Here is a 15,066-nt window from a genome sequence, read left to right on the forward strand (position 1 = left end):
GAGATATTTGTAATAGTGAAAAGTCATTTGGGGGTATTACTATTATTCTTGGTGGACATTTTCGATAAATCTTACCAGTTATATCCAAAATAGTTCATGAGCAAATTGTAAATGCATCTTTAAGACACTCTGTTCTATTGAAACATATACATATCTTAACATTGAATTTGAATATGCGCTTGAATCATGAAGGCCATGAAAATGCTAATTTTGCAAATTTCTTAATGGAGATAATACTACTTTAATATTTTTTCTTATTATATAAATTATTTAAAATTAATAAATTGTGTTTACAATTTTAATTTTTTATTAATTTTATTTTTTTTAGATTGGGATCAATCCCTAAGAAATCTTTAACCTTTTATCAACAATACACAAATATCAAGATTTTAATAAATTGCTTTCTATAGTTTATTCGTAATTGAATATGATAGAGACGTTAACTCCAACATTTTTAACTGACCGCACAATTTTATCTGCGCATATTGATGATTTAAATGATATTAATACTATTACGTTGAATATCTTTCCAAAGAGATTATGTACTTATCTTGTAACAAATAAAAATGATTATATTAGTGACATTAATACTCTTATATTGAATATCTTTTCAGGGAGATTATGTATTTCTCTTGCAATAAATAAAATGTTCGAAAATAATGAAATTGATCATACAATTACAAATAGATACCCTAATGAATTTTTAAATTTATTGGATCTTCTTGCACTGCTAACTTTTAAGGTAAATGTTGAAAGTGAGTTGTCCTATAATATTGTTGAGAAATATTGCACTGAAAGATGGATTATGTAATGGTACAAGATTGATGGTTACTAGGTGCGATACTTACATAATTGAGGCTCAAATTTTAATCGGAGAAAAGTTGGCAATTTAGTATTCATACCATGGATATCTTTGATACCATCTTCTTCAGAAATGCCTTTTCAAATGACAAGACGTCAATTTTCACTCTGATTGGCATATGCCTTAACTATTAATAAATCTCAAGAATAATATGTGAAATTTGTTGGGGTTGATTTGCACATACCAATATTTAGCCATGAGCAATTATGTGGCATTGTCCAGATGTACATCCTTTGATCGTATAAGTATTTTTTTTTCAAAAAATAGTTTGGATTTTAGTACAAATATTGTTTATGCTAAAGTGTTATTGTAGGGTTTTATGTAGATTAAATCACGTTTTATCAAAAGGTAACCATATAGATTTATTTCTATTGATTATATAATTTTTTATAAAATTTTAATTTAATAATAATTTGAAAGATTGATTTTTGTAGGATTAGATTGAAAAATCTATAGAGCTTAAAAGGAGAAATACATCTAACTTGTTTCGATAGGAATGTAATAAAGTAATTTTAATTTTAAAATATTTTAATATGTATATTTCTAATAAATGTAATAATTTATATTTTTTTTGTTTTCACAAATTACTAGATTATTTTGCATATTTCTCATTGGGGATATATACAAGTTGATACAAAGACTTTTGGAAAGTAATGAGGAGGAAGTTTGGGCAAACACATGTTTGAAGACATGTTATTGACACATCTTTTATAAAGTGTACATATTTTGGAAAGATTTAATTCACTTTTTGTATAATATTCTGTAATTTAGAAAAAATTAAAATTAAAATACACATAAGTTAGTGCTACGAATATCAAATTAATTATAATTACATAAGACAAACAAACATTATATTATCATACACCAAAAGAAATTAAAATTAAAATACACATAAGTTAGTGCTATGAATATCAAATTAATTATAACTATATAAGACAAATAAACATTATATTATTATACACCAAAAGAGCGGGTTAAAACTATACAAAAAGTGGGTTAAAGTTTTTCAAAATATGTACGCTTTATAAAAGATGTGTCAATAACATATGTTCAAACATGTGTTTGCCCAAACTTCCTCCTCATTACTTTCTAAAATCTTTGTATCAACTTGTATGTATTCTCAATGAGGAACATGCACAACAATCTAGTAATTTGTGAAAATAAAAAAAATATAAATTATTACATTTGTTGGAAATATACATATCAAAATATTTTGAAATTGAAATTATTTTATTACATCCCTATCGACGCAAGTTAGTTGTATTTCTCCTTTTAAGCTCCATAGATTTTTCGATCCAATCCTACAAAAATCAAATTTTCAAATTATTATTAAATTGAAATTTTATAAAAAATTATATAATCAATAGAAATAAATTTACATAGTTACCTTTTGATAAAATATGATTTAATCTACATAAAACACTACAACAACACTTTAGCATAAACAATATTTGTAGTAAAATCCAAACTATCTTTTGGGAAGAGAATACTTATACGATCAAAGGATGTACATCTGGACAATGCCACATAATTGCTCATGGCTAAATATTGGTATGTGCAAATCAACTCTAACAAATTTCACATATTGTACTTGAGATTTATTAATAGTTAAGGCATATGCCAATTGGACTGAAAATTGACGTCTTGTCATTTGGAAAGGTAATTCTGAAGAAGATGATGTTAAAGATATCTATGGTATGAATATCAAATTGCCAACTTTTCTCTGATTAAAATTTGAACCTCAATTATGCGAGTGTTGCACTTAGTAATCATCAATCTTGTATCATTACATAATCTATCTTTCGGTATAATGTTTGGAGACACTATTATAGGACAACACACTTTTAACTTTAAAGTTGGCAGTATAGGACGATCCAATGAATTTAAATATTCATTAGGATATATATTTGTAATGGTAGGATTAATTTTATTATCTTCAAGCATTTTATCTGTTACAAGATAAGTAGATAATCTCATTGGAAAGATATTCAACGCAATAGTATTAATGTCACTGACATCATCGTTACGCGCAAATAGAATTGTGCGTTCAGTTAAAAAAATTGGGGTTGACATCTCTATTATATTCAACTATGGATAAATTGTAGAGAGTAATTTATTCAAATCTTGGCATTTGTGTATTGTTAATGGGAGGTTAACGATTTCTTGAGGGTTGGTCCTTATCTAAAAAAGTAAAATCAATAAATTAAAAATTAAGAGTATAAACATAATTTATTAATTTAAAATAATTTATAAAATAAGGAAAGAATGTTAAAATAGTGTTACCTTCATCAAGAAATTTGTAAAATTAACATTTTCATGGCCTTCATGATTCAAACGCATATTCAAATCCAAAATTAAGATATGTAGATGCTTCCATAGAACATAGTGTCTTAATTATGTATTTTACAATTTGCTCACGAACTTTTTTGGATATAACTGGTAAGATTTGTCGAAAGTTTCCACCAAGAACAACAATAATACCTCCAAATGAATTTTCACTATTACAAATATCCCTCAATGTACGATCAACCGCCCCAACACAATGTCTATGTTGCATAGGAACTTCATACCAAATTATGAGTTTTGTTTCTCTAAATAACTCAGCTTGTAATGATTGTTTGCTAAGCCTATAATTTGAATTTTTCAAGATATCTAATGGCATGGAAAATGTTGAATGTGCAGTGTGACCTCCTACCAGTAACAATGATGCAATTCTAAATGAAGCCACAGTAACAACGATATGTCCAAAGTTGCAGCATTTTAATGCAATCGTATTGTACAAAAATGTTTTCCATATTGCAACACCTCCATTCAAAAAGAAAATAGTTCATTTATTTTGAAAAATTGAAAAAGTGATTGTGTTATATGCATTTCGCTATCCATTGTTGAGACAATAAATAGTGATTTGCCTATTATGCCTCACTTTGCGGTTGTTAATGTTCGAATATCAATTGATTACCAAATGTTGCACTCTAATTTGCAGTAAGTTGTGGCATGGGAGGGAAGTCAATTAAACTTTTGCCTAATTCATAAAACATTTGATTCAAAAGATGATCATAATCTTCAATTTGAGCCTCATTTGAGTTAGAAATGGCAAACAATGTACGAATCTTATGTGCAATGTCTTTATATATTTGCGTTGAAAATTGATTCCATAATGCACATGGGTTTAGTGAATAGCATTGGGTGAGAATAATACTAAACAATCTTCTCAATTGATATACAGTTTTTGTTGGGCTGAGACATACATACACACACAGACAAATGTCCCAACCACCTCTAACACAGGAAGATAATAACAATGACTGATAACACAAAATAGATCGATGCAGCACAAACATAAAAACAGTAAAAGAGGCACAAGGTTTTTACCGTGGTTCACCCTAAAATATGGCTACGTCCACGTTGAGTTCCGATTTAAGGGAGCTCACTGCACTATAATAATGATGATAGATATACACCCTCAACTCGTTAACACTCAATACAAAATACAACAAGACAAGTATGTAAAATGGTAACAGTAATAGCTTACAACCATAAACGAGCCAACACACAAGATCTGTAGGACTCAAACAGCATTGAAGAGAAAGATGATAGCAGTAGACTGAAGAAATCAGTGAGCACCGATGATCCGCCATGGATCGCAGCTAGGGTTTAAATAGCCAAATGAGATGATAGGTTCTGGGAGAGAAAATCGGCAGATTTAGGGCTAAGAATCAAATGCGATTGAAACAAACGAAGACCAAGCCTTTTATATAGGAGAGCATCGGATGGGCCACGGAGCTAACAGACCGCGGAAGGTTGCTGAATGGGTCAAGCCCATTAACCTTTCATCCCGCGGCCCTAATTGAGTTGAGGCTTCACTATCAACATTCTCCACCTTAAAGACTCAACACAAACCTGTAGAATAGTGTAGCATGCTTCAACCTCTTACCTTCATCACTCTAGTTGGTTTTGGGTCAACCAACATCAATGTGTAGCAAATCCAAACAATGTTTGAATTTTGCTGTTGACACCACCTTAGTCCCCATGTCGGCTGGATTCTCTTCAGTAGGAACTTTCTGAATGCTTACCTTTCCTGTTGCAACCTGATCTCTGACATAATGGTATTTTATGTCTATATGTTTAGATCGTTCATGGTACACCGAATTTTTACATAAGTGGATAACACTCTGATTGTCAGAAAATATGTCAGCATTTCTTACTAGTAAGTGGATTTCAGCTAGTATACCTTGAAGCCAAATGGCTTCCTTAAATGCATAAGTCAAAGCCATGTATTCTGCCTCAATGGAAGACAGCGCAACCAATGACTGCAGCTGTGCTTTCCAGCTGATGCAATTACCTCCAAGAGAAAACATATAGGCTGTTATGGATTTTCTAGTGTCATGATCACCTGCAAAATTAGAGTCTACATACCCAACAAAATCAAGATTTTCACCTCTTTTCATATAATTTAACCCTACTCTGGTTGTACCTTTAATATATCTCAGAACATATTTCAGTGCATCCCAATGTGATTTTCCCAGATTAGACATAAATCGGCTAAGCAATGAAATAGGGTATGCAAGGTCAGGTCTAGTGCTTATCATTGAATACATGATAGTCCCTATTACATTGGCATAAGGAATATCTTCCATTTTAATACGTTCAGCATCAGTTTTAGGGCATTGAGATTTTGATAAAATGAAATGTCCAGCTAGGGGAGTGTTTACAGGTTTACAGCCAACCATGCCAAACTTAATTATTGTTTTTTCCAAATAATCATGTTGATGAATTTTCATATAATTTTTGCTTCTATTCCTTTCAATTTTCATACCAAGAATTTTATTTGTAGGACATAAGTCTTTCATATCAAAGTTGGCATTTAATTGAGACTTTAAGTTTTTAATTTTAGACTTAGATTTTCTAATCAATAAAATGTCATCAACATATAGAAGCAGGTAAACAGGTTCATCAGATATTATAAAGTAAAAACAAGCATCGAAGTTGCTTCTAACAAAACCAGCTTTCAATGCAAAATCATCAAACTTTTTATACCATTGCCGTGGGGATTGTTTTAATCCATATAGAGATTTTTTAAGAAAGCAAACATGTTCTGGATGAGAAGGATCTACATAGCCAGCAGGTTGATCCATATATATAAGCTCTTCTAGGTCCCCATGTAAGAAAGCTGTTTTAACATCTAATTGTTCTAGTTTTAAGTCAAAATGAGCAACAATAACTAGCATCAGTCGAATTGTTTTAAACCTTACAACTGGTGTGAAAATTTCAGTATAGTCTATCCTTTTCCTTTGGGTAAACCCCTTAGCAACTAGGCGAGCCTTATACCTAATAGGATCAGATTTGTTCATTCCCTCTTTCAGTTTATATAGCCACTTACACTTTACCTACTTATGGTTTTCAGGCTTTGCAACCAACTTCCACGTTCCATTTAATTTTAAAGATGCTATTTCCTCATCCATGGCTTGTTTCCATTTTAGGTGTTCATGAGATTTAATGGCCTCTTCATAACAAGATGGTTTAGTAGATTTCATTTCAGCTCCTGCTAACAGAGCACAGTAAATTAAATCGGAGTAGCCAAACCTAGCAGGTGGTCTTACTTCTCTCCGGCCTCTATCTCTAGCAAGCTGATAGTTGCTGAGATCTGGATGAGGGGTGTCTACAGCCACCTCTTCAACTTCAATTTCACTATGGTTAGGCTCAGAATTTTCACCTAAATTACTGTCTAACATTGGATCAGACTCCTGAGAATTAGGTACTATCAGCTGGTCATGAGTACCAACTCGGTGCTCCACCTCAATATAATTTCCACCTCTATGTTCATGATGTTCTGAAGTTTCTTCCTTTTTATTTAAGGATTTGCAAGGGAAGTTATCTTCATTAAATACAACATCCTTACTTATTATAATTTTTACTCCACCTGAAGTCCTATCCCATAGCCGGTATCCCTTAGTCCCTTCTTGGTATCCTAAGAATATACACTTCTTAGATCTAGGGTTCAACTTACCCTCTGACTGATGAACAAAGGCCTCACACCCAAAAACTTTAAGATAATTGTAGTTTAGCTTCCTATTGGTCCATTTTTCTTCTGGGCAAACAAGTTTTAATGCCGTTGAAGGACTCATGTTTACTATATATGCAGCAGTGTTTAGAGCTTCCCCCCATAATGATTTAGGCAAGTTAGCAGTAAGTAATAAGCATCTGACTTTTTCTAATAAAGTTCTATTCATCCTCTCAACTATCCCATTTTGTTGGGGTGTATATCTTACTGTTCTATGCCTAAGTATGCCTTGGGAACTACAATATTCATTAAATTCTTTGCTGCAGAACTCTAACCCATTATCTGTTCTTAAAATTTTAATTTTTCTTCCTGATTGATTTTCTACTAGAGTTTTCCATGACTTAAATTTATCTAATGTCTGATCTTTAGATTTAAATAAGAAAACCCAAACTTTCCTAGTATAATCATCAATAATAGAGAGAAAATACATGTTTCCACCTTGAGTAGGTGTCTGAGATGGACCCCAAAGATCTACATGTAAGTATTCTAGGCATGCCTTCGCAAGATGAGTTCCTTTAGGGAAGCTCAACCTGCGTTGCTTGCCAAGGATACATGACTCACATAAATTTATAGAGTCAGGTGTCAGAGAAACTAGGTAGCCTTGGCTTGATAAAGCCTGCATACCTTTCAAGCTCATATGACCAAGCCTCAAGTGCCATAGATCTGTTCCCTCAGATTTAACAGTGCATGCAGCAGGCAAGTATGAAGAACAGCAACCATTCAAGACATATAAACCATTTTTCTTGGTACCAGAAAGAACCAACTTATCATTCTTAAATACAAACAATGAACCTTTTTCAGCTTTATAGGATAACCCTTGTTCATCTAAAGTACCAAGTGATATTAGATTTCTTTTTAAATTTGGCACATATCTTACCCTTGTGAGAATTCTTAAGTTGTTGTCATGGAGTTTAAGTGATATGTTCCCTATGCCTTCTACTTTGCATGAATGATTGTTTCCCATATAGACTGTTCCCTTTTTATTATCATCAAAATTATGAAACCATTCTAGGTTAGGACTCATATGAAAGGAACATCCTGAATCCATAATCCATTCACTAGAGGAAGTTTCAGAAACAGTTAAGACTTCTGCTAAACAATTTGAGGTTCCTATAAGATCAATCGAGTTTGCCTTTTGATTTTGTTTCTTTAAGTCATAGCAGTATTTTTTAATATGGCTTTCCTTACCACAATGATAACATTTCCATTTAAGTTTTTGTTTTCTTTTGTTATCCTTTTTCTTGCCCTTAGAGTTAAATCCAGTAGATTGTTCAGAATTAAATTGCTTCTTCTGAAATTTTCCTTTTGTGAATAGGGCATTACCATGTTTCTTAGAGGCATTTAATTCTAGTTCTCTAGCCTTTATCCCTGACATAACTAATTCAAGTGTGGGGACTATACCAGTATATTGAAGAGCATGTTTTACCACATTATAATCATCAGGTAGAGAATTTAGTAAGATCATTGCTTCACTAGTGTCTCCTAATGCTTGATCAGTTCCCTTAAGAAGAAGAGACATCCTAGTAAACTCATCTATGTTTTCATTCATAGACTTAGAGGTGTCCATTTTGAAATTAAATAACAGACCTTTAAGATAAACTAAATTAGGGGCAGCCATAACAGCATATAATGATTCTAGTTTATTCCAAAGATCAAGAGGTGAGGTTATTCCATCTACTTTTCGAATGACACTGTCACCTAGATGCAGAAAAATAAGGTTATAAGCCTCTTCCCTAATCTCAGCTATCTGATCTAATTGTTCCCTAGTCCATTTCCTATCATCTGGTTATAGGGCAATGACCAATTTATGATGTGAGAGCAGAACCCTCATCTTTTTCTTCCAACTCCCAAAATCCCCTTTACCATCGAAAACCCCAATTTCAAACCTAGTGGTAGTCATCTTGCAATCGGGTACCCTAACCTCTAGTCACTATTGGAGATTTTCTCAGTAAACCCTCACTGACTGAATCTCTCATAAAACCCTAGAGGACAGTTACCCAAACACGAACAGAAAACAAACAGCAAGATAAACAAGGTAATCGATTTAGGCTCTAATACCACTGTTGGGCTGAGACATACATACACACATAGACAAATGTCCCAACCACCTCTAACACAGGAAGATAATAACAATGACTGATAACACAAAATAGATCGATGCAGCACAAACATAAAAACAGTAAAAGAGGCACAAGGTTTTTACCGTGGTTCACCCTAAAATAGGGCTACGTCCACGTTGAGTTCCGGTTTAAGGGAGCTCACTGCACTATAATAATGATGATAGATATACACCCTCAACTCGTCAACACTCAATACAAAATACAGCAAGACAAGTATGTAAAATGGTAACAGTAATAGCTTACAACCATAAACGAGCCAACACACAAGATCTGTAGGACTCAAACAGCACTGAAGAGGAAGATGATAGCAGTAGACTGAAGAAATCAGTGAGCACCGATGATCCGCCATGGATCGTAGCTAGGGTTTAAATAGCCAAACGAGAGGATAGGTTCTGGGAGAGAAAATCGGCAGATTTAGGGCTAAGAATTAGATGCGATTGAAACAAACGAAGACCAAGCCTTTTATATAGGAGAGCATCGGATGGGCCACGGAGCTAACAGACCGCGGAAGGTTGCTGAATGGGTCAAGCCCATTAACCTTCCATCCCGCGGCCCTAATTGAGTTGAGGCTTCACTATCAACAGTTTTCATAATTACTGCCTCTTTCAAGCATTGTATCCATTCTTCATCATCTTCTAAAAGCTTTCTTACAATACATGCTAATTTAAATGTATTATGCACAACATTATCGCCTGTGCGTAAAGACTAAAACGACTTTGATACTTTGACAACGATTAGTAATAAACGCAGATAAAATATATTCTACTAATTGCATATCTCCTTTCTCTTGATTTCCATTTCTTTTCCAACTTGAGTAAAACAAAATACTGTGAAATTTCTTGATAAGTGAATGAACATTCATTTTCACTGCCAGCATAATATGCAAAGAAGCTAGTAAGAGTTAATATTTGTTGACTAACTCTAGATTGAATCGTTTCTAATAACTCTTTTGGGTTAAAAACAACGCAATGCATTCCAGGTAAATGAAATACTAATCGTACAACTGTTGGCATCTTTGCATGTAAATGATGACCAAATATTCGCCAAACAACTTTTGGAGGTTCAATATATCTTGCATCAAGATACTATTGAATCTCATTTATCATTCTTAACACCATCGTTGTACAATCATTACCCTTATAAATGTACTTATGTATATACTTGACACATCTAATTATGGCACAAATTTTTACGTTTATATGACAGTTGAAAAGTTTAGAAAGATATGCATTATATGGTACGACATCCCTGTTATCAACTTCTTGCCCCCTCACAATATGTACTTGACCATTATTGTAACGATGATAGATAGAGTATCCATCTTGATTCATAGTTGTTTCTATGAAAGCTCGAGAGTATCTCTTAGTGCATTTACTATTTTTCATACATGGTGCTTGCAGATTTCGAGCATCACATAGTCCATGTACCATACAACATTTGATAGTTTTAAAGAGTATAGGATCATCTTTTGAGTTTGAAAATTTTGCACAGACTAATTTGTCTACTTGAGCACATATTTGAATTTTATTTTGACCTTTAAAAAATAAAAGTGCATGTATATGAGGGAAGCATCGATTTTGAAATTCAATTGTAAAAATATATGCAACTTTATTTTCAAACACTTTATTTGTTTCTATCTCTTTCATCAAATATTTTCTCTTCAACTTAAAAACACGAACAATTAAATCAGGATGATCAATAGGTTTTTGATGTGATAATAATGTTGAAGTAATTTTTGGCCAATTGGGATTTGTAGTCATGGTAAGAAAAAAATCTCTAGGTGTTGGTTGTCTCGTGTGATAGTTATTGAATCTTGAAAGATTTCAAATATATGTTTAGAACTATCAGTAAATGAATATGGCAAAACAAATCTTTGACCAATTTGATTAGGTCGCACATAATCTGGATTCATATTTGACAACTCTTGGTAAACCTCAGCCCAAAGTTTCCCTTGATTAAGTTTGTAGTATTTCAATCGATTTTAGTTAGTTACAGGCCAAGTATCTACCAAAAACTCTTGAAATAGTTTTCCACCTCTTAAAATTGTTGAATACTCCGTGGGTCGTTCAAATAAACAATAACTATAAAAATTTATTTGAGTAAGTCGATCAGTTGAAGGTAGATTATGCTAAACGTTCCACAATTTCAACTCAGATTCCCATCCAAACTCACCATATGAAAATAATAGAACATAATGTCATGACAATTATGCTGGGTGACAATCATTAATTTGTATCAATTCTTACATTTCTGATTTGGAAATATAATATAATATCTCTTATTTTACTTACCTTTGTTCCATCAACTAGTATTACAATCGCAATCTCATCTGCAGTTGGTAGGTTATATCGACGTTGATTAGTTGTTGAATTGTAATGAAGATGAGTAGGTAGATTGTGTCCTGTTGAGTCTAATTGATGTAAAACGACATGAGCCTGATAAAATTTATCTACAAATGCATTGACTTGCAACAAACTATCCTGAATAGTTTTGAGAACATCCATTTTCAAGTTTGGATTTCTACGATTATGAATTTCTAAAGTTGAATTAAGGTTATAGATATATAGTTGAGCATAACTCGCATCTTGTCTTGGTTAAGGTTGTAGTGATCATGTTCGATGTCGCAATTCCTCATCAATTGTGAATAATGTAAGGCCCCTTCAACTAAGTACTCTAGGATCCAATGTAGCACCAAGACTCGTAAAAGCATTGGTTGCATTTCGAAAGGAGTTTGATTGATCATTTTTCACATCATTCAACGCCTGAAATGGTGGATGGGGTGTAATAAGTAAAGATAGCCTAATCTTTACTTCCAAACAGCAAGTTCCGAATAAGGGACGCTTCATAGATGATTTGTCAATTTTTCATTCATCCAATGTAAAGCTGAATAATAAAAACATAATACATCCATCTTGCCAGGATAATGGTGGCAAGAATCTTTGTGTGCCTAGACATCAATTGATGTACTCATAAACATATTTTCTAATTCATCATCAGTAGATAGATCTTTTTGAAGAAATCAATTTGTGAGAGTTGATTGACCAATGAATATCTGTGTATAAATAAAATTCTATAAAATAAAACGATATGAGTAAAAATATATATTTCAAGATTAGACGCAGTAGTTTACCAATTTCTTTGTGAAGTTAAAGATGTGCTTGGCATAGAAAACAAACATGTAGAATGATCGGTAACAATTGTTTGTTTTTGTCTCGAAAAAGAATATTCAGTTATTGTTTTACACTCCAGGAGAGTGCGATCACGATGAATTGGTGTTAAAGAAAGTTGTCTTAATTGAACACATTATTCTAATCCCTCTTGTTCTCGTTGCAGGTATTGAAATTCAAGGTATAACTTTTCATTTTTTTCACACTCTTATCATGCACGTTGGGCTAATACAGCTTTTGATATTACATTATCATTTTATGGTTAAAATGAAAATATTTTATCATTGGTGCAAAATATGTGAATATTTTTTGCTTAAAATGAAACTATCTTCTTATTTCTTTCATTTCTCTTAATTTTGTTTTCTATTTTATTTGTATTATACTTTTAATAGTGATATCTTTATTTCTTTCTTTCTTCATGTATTTTGTTTTTTATTAAAAAATAAATAAGAATTAAAAACCAATCTTATTTAGTTACTCTTTTCTTTATATATTTTTTCTTTATTTTTTCGTTTCTTTTTTTCTTATTCTCTTCATATAAGTCACAATTTATGGATGATACATTATAAATGCACATATATCCATACAAAATAAATAAATTTAAAAAACACATACAAATAATAACAAGTTACAAGAAAATATATTACAATCATTCTACTAAATAACAAATTTATTTTATACACTCATATCACTTGACATGTATTTGTCATTCTCTTGTCAGAATGAGCCATCTTTTCTTTTTCTTTTAACATTAGATTGACATTTTCTTTTTCCTAATAAATATAAATAAAATATTCAAAAAATTTAAAAAACCTTATATAAATAAAGTACATATAATGTTTGACTTGATTTTATATTTACCGCACGAACACGGATAACATTAAGGTCGGATTCATCAAGGATGACCATACTAAAATTTCTAGATGTGGTTATAGGAGTAGGCTTACAAAAATGAATTGTGAACAAATAAAAATTTATATAATAAAGTGGTAATAGTAAGAGTATATATTTCAAGAATTAAACACAGTTGTTTACCAATTTAGTATTAAAGAAGATTATCTTGGGTTAATACATTTATTTGATCTTTCTAGTCTCGTCGCATGCGTTGTCCCAATTGGTATGCAGAACATGACTTTTGATTTTTTTCACATTCTCGTCGTTCACATTGAGCCAATATGACTTTTGATAACACATTATTATTGTGTGCTGACTGCACTCTCACCCTGTAATTAAAACACAATAAAAATCTTGTATTTTTTTCTTTATTTAGGTGAGAGGTTTATACTCGTCAGTGTACGAGTGCAGTTGTAGTCCAAATTTTAAATTTATACTTTTTGGATGAGTCCAGATCGTCCACTGAGAGATTTATTTATGATAAAAGAAAAAGAATGTCACACAAGCGCACACATATTTAGATGGATTGGTAACAAGATTTTTTTAGATAACAAAAGCTAGAAAATAAAGCAAGGTAGAAGTTGAAATAAAAGTTTGATGTGAGGATATAAAATTGGATAGTACTTGAGTTAAGACAATTTCAACACCAACCCGTTAATTCTCAAATTTTAGCAGACAAGGTTAGTAACATTAATTTAATTTCAGATATAAGGGTTTGTTATTAAATGTAATTAGAGATGGTGATAGTTCTAGTTTAAGCAATCCCCATACATGATATGCGTGATTCTAATTTAAGTAACTACCATAAATCTAATTACAATTAATATACAAAACAACTAAATTAATCATCCGGATTTGAGTATGATAGCGTTTACAGTTCTAGTAACTCTCATGTGTGACATGAAAACTCTAAATTAGGCTTACGCTCCAATCCAAATATAGTGATTTTTCAATAATTAAAACACACTAATATTGAAATTTAAATTAATGTTACTCATTTAAAGTGCAGCTTTCTTTGGGAATCATTGGCGTTGGACACTGTCCTTGCCTTAACTCAAGATTAGATTTAGCTACTCATTTCCATTGAAAAGTTAATTGACAAGAATTTAAATAGCGTAATTTAAATAATAGAATTTAAATGACATGAATTAAAATAGCAGAAACTAACCGGCCATTTAGGTGGTGAATAATTAAAAGACAAGAATTAAAATTGTAGAAATTTAAAGGCATAAATTAACCGGTCATTTAGGCGGTGGATAATAAATTAACAATAAATGACGTAAGAATTTAAAAGAATAAAGAAATGAAGTAAGATTACAAGGGAAAACAAGAGAGAATAAGAGCAATTCTCTAAGAGAAACTTTAAGAACAAAACTAAATTTTGATTCAAGTAATAACATCTTCACAAATGCACCAAAACGAGTTATTTATAGCCCATAAGATGCAATACAAACCACACAATTATTCAACTAAACATAATTATATCTAATGAGTACTCACAAAATATTCACCTAACTAGTGGAAGAAAATTAGGAAAAAGACAAAAAAAATAAAATAAAAGACTTTAGGTGGTGGAATACTCATAAGAATACAAAAGACTTTAGGTGGTAAAGTACTCATAAAAATACAAAACAAAGAAAAGTCTTCTACAAATTGGGTTTTGTTGGGCCTTTGATTGGTCTTGAGCTTTTGGTTGGTCTTGGGCCTTTCTTATGTTGGATTCTATTTGATAGTTGGACCAAGTGCACTTGAAACATTCTCTAAACTCCATAGTTGGCCCATGATTTTGAGCAACAATAATGGGTAATCCAACATCTTCGATTTATGCCCCTAATTAATTGTAGAAGTCAACTTCCTTGTTTCATCCTGTAATAATATGTAATGCAAATAATTATTTATTTTATGCATAATTATAAAGCCAAAATGGGGATATAATTAATTAAGATTTAAGAAATATTAATC

The 15,066-nt window shown here is 31.7% G+C and overlaps 1 protein-coding gene across 1 annotated transcript; it reads right to left on the reverse strand.

The window, feature by feature from the left end:
- Positions 1–4,821: 4,821 nt before the first annotated feature.
- On the reverse strand, positions 4,822–5,499 carry LOC127813442 (secreted RxLR effector protein 161-like). Its single transcript, XM_052354403.1, has one exon. It carries the CDS (start codon positions 5,497–5,499, stop codon positions 4,822–4,824), a length of 678 nt encoding a protein of 225 aa, XP_052210363.1.
- Positions 5,500–15,066: the final 9,567 nt, after the last annotated feature.

The sequence above is a fragment of the Diospyros lotus genome, chromosome 11 (assembly GCF_014633365.1).
Source record: "Diospyros lotus cultivar Yz01 chromosome 11, ASM1463336v1, whole genome shotgun sequence".
Lineage (NCBI taxonomy): Eukaryota > Viridiplantae > Streptophyta > Magnoliopsida > Ericales > Ebenaceae > Diospyros > Diospyros lotus.

Excerpts from the sequence above, each read along its gene's own strand:
- LOC127813442 (XM_052354403.1), bottom strand. The coding sequence starts at position 5,499 with ATGGAAGATATTCCTTATGCCAATGTAATAGGGACTATCATGTATTCA.